The 2,331-nt window shown below is 39.9% G+C and overlaps 1 protein-coding gene across 1 annotated transcript; it reads right to left on the bottom strand.

Annotated features, from left to right (window-relative positions):
• Positions 1–450: 450 nt before the first annotated feature.
• SARC_07632 (hypothetical protein) lies at positions 451–2,098 on the bottom strand (the record flags this gene model as incomplete). Its single annotated transcript, XM_014298427.1, has 3 exons — positions 451–676; positions 1,233–1,420; positions 2,096–2,098. 3 exons carry the CDS (start codon positions 2,096–2,098, stop codon positions 451–453), a joined length of 417 nt encoding a protein of 138 aa, XP_014153902.1.
• Positions 2,099–2,331: the final 233 nt, after the last annotated feature.

The following is a 2,331-nucleotide window of genomic DNA, read 5'->3' as shown; positions in this document are numbered from 1 at the left end:
ACGTGTTATAAAGTGTGTGCGTGTTACAAGGTGTGTGCGTGTTGTAAGGTGTGTGTGTGTTATAAGGTGTGTGCGTGTTAAAGGAGTGTGCGTGTCACAAGGTGTGTGCTTGTTAAAGGTGTGTGCGTGTTACAAGGTGTGCGCGTGATACAAGGTGCGTGCGTGTTATAAGGTGTGTGCGTGTTACAAGGTGTGTTCGTGTTTCAAGGTGTGTGCATGTTACAAGGTATGTGCGTCCTACAAGGTGTGTGCTGAGTGAGCTGAGATTTGAGTAGAAGTGGTTTGGCGCACCTACACATACACGACTATTCAAAGAAGCTCACACGCACACACACATCCACCTACACTTATACCTCGCACCAACACATACACGTCTATTCCAAGAAGCTCACACACACACACACACACACACACAAACACACAAACACACACACACACACACATACAAAACTACACACACCTACACATCCACCTACCACTGAAGTTGCACTTGCGGTTGTTGTGCTTGAGCACATCGTAGAAGTTCTGCGTCATTTTGTTGGCCCCTATCTCCACGAGTTCTGTGAGTTCACGCAGTGTCTCCTGCCCCCCACGCAGCTGGTTCTCCTCAAAGTACGTCTGCGCATTCTTGGCTTTCTCCATCTTGTCAATGTACGAGTCCAGGTCCTTCAGATTGCTTTGTGGGTAGGGTTGATGGGGCTTGGGTTAATGTGGGTAGGGTTGATGGGGCTTGGGTTAATGTTGTGGTGTGTCACTTGTTATAGTATGTGTGCACGCTCTGGGTTGTTTTACATGAGAGAGGTGTGTGTTGCGGTGGGTTGATGGTATAGTTATATACCCACACACACACTTCTACTCAATATGTTATGACTGACCTCGAGGTCTTGATAGACACGCACACATAGACACTCACATATATATATATATATATAAACATATATATATATACCCACTCAAATACATACACACATACACACACACACACACACATACACACACACCCACAATGCTACACATACATACCCACTCAAATACATACACACATACACTCATACACACATACACACACATACACACCCACCCACAATGCTACACATACATACCCACTCAAATACATACACACATACACTCATACACACATACACACACATACACACCCACCCACAATGCTACACATACACACCCGCCCACAATGCTACACATACACACCCGCCCACAATACTATGGCTTACCTTGAGTTCTCTATATACCCGCGTACATCCGCGTACACGTCGAAGTGGCTCATGACATTGATGAAGCTCTGGTTGGTGTTCTGGATGTTGCTGAGTACCTTGGTTAGTCGTGTGATCATCTCGTGCAGCGGTTGAATGGAGTCGGACAGGTGCGCTAGGCGGTCGTCGTACGCATCGAAGATGTGCGTCTGTGTGTATGCAGGTCAAAGAGAATGTAAGTCTTAGATATTGGAGTGTAGGAGTGTTTACTGTGTGTGGGGGGGGGGGTGAATGGTAAGGCGAGGATAAGTCATGCGCAACCAGAAAAATGAACGTATATAAATATATATATATATATATATTATATTTATAAATGATATATATAAATATATAAATATATATAATAATATATATATATATCTATATATATATCTATAGATATATATATACATATATAAAAATATAATATATAATAATAATAATATTTAATTATATATAATAATATATATTAATATATAATAATTATAATAATAATAATAATATATATATATAGATGTATATATTTATATATATATATAATATATATATATATATATATATATATATATATACGTGTCTATATAGATACACAGATCACACATATACACACGCCCATATACGCCCACAAGCCTTTGTTAATGCGTTGCATATGTATGTAATCTCCGTACGCACACGTTGCCGCACAAACGGAAACAAGGCCATTCTATTATTGCACACCACCGTCAGTATAACGGAAACGTACAAGCGCTATATAACATACTAATAATGTGTTTCACTAGTACTACACACTTTGTTGATAGGATTGGTCATACGTGTTATATGCACACTCACTTGTCATAACATACCATTGACGTATCTGGCTATGAATAAACGCTTTGCTGATGGGATGGGTCATATAAGTGTTATGTGCACACACACTTGTCATAACATGCCATTAACGTATTTGGCTATGAATAAACGCTTTGCTGGTGGGATGGGTCATATAAGTGTTATATGGACACACACTTGTCATAACATACCGTTGACATATTTGGCTATGAATAAACGCTTTGCTGACGGGATGGGTCATATAAGTGTTATA

Source organism: Sphaeroforma arctica (genome assembly GCF_001186125.1).
Source record: "Sphaeroforma arctica JP610 unplaced genomic scaffold supercont1.615, whole genome shotgun sequence".
NCBI lineage: Eukaryota > Ichthyosporea > Ichthyophonida > Sphaeroforma > Sphaeroforma arctica.
This window is presented reverse-complemented; position numbering and strand designations above follow the sequence as displayed.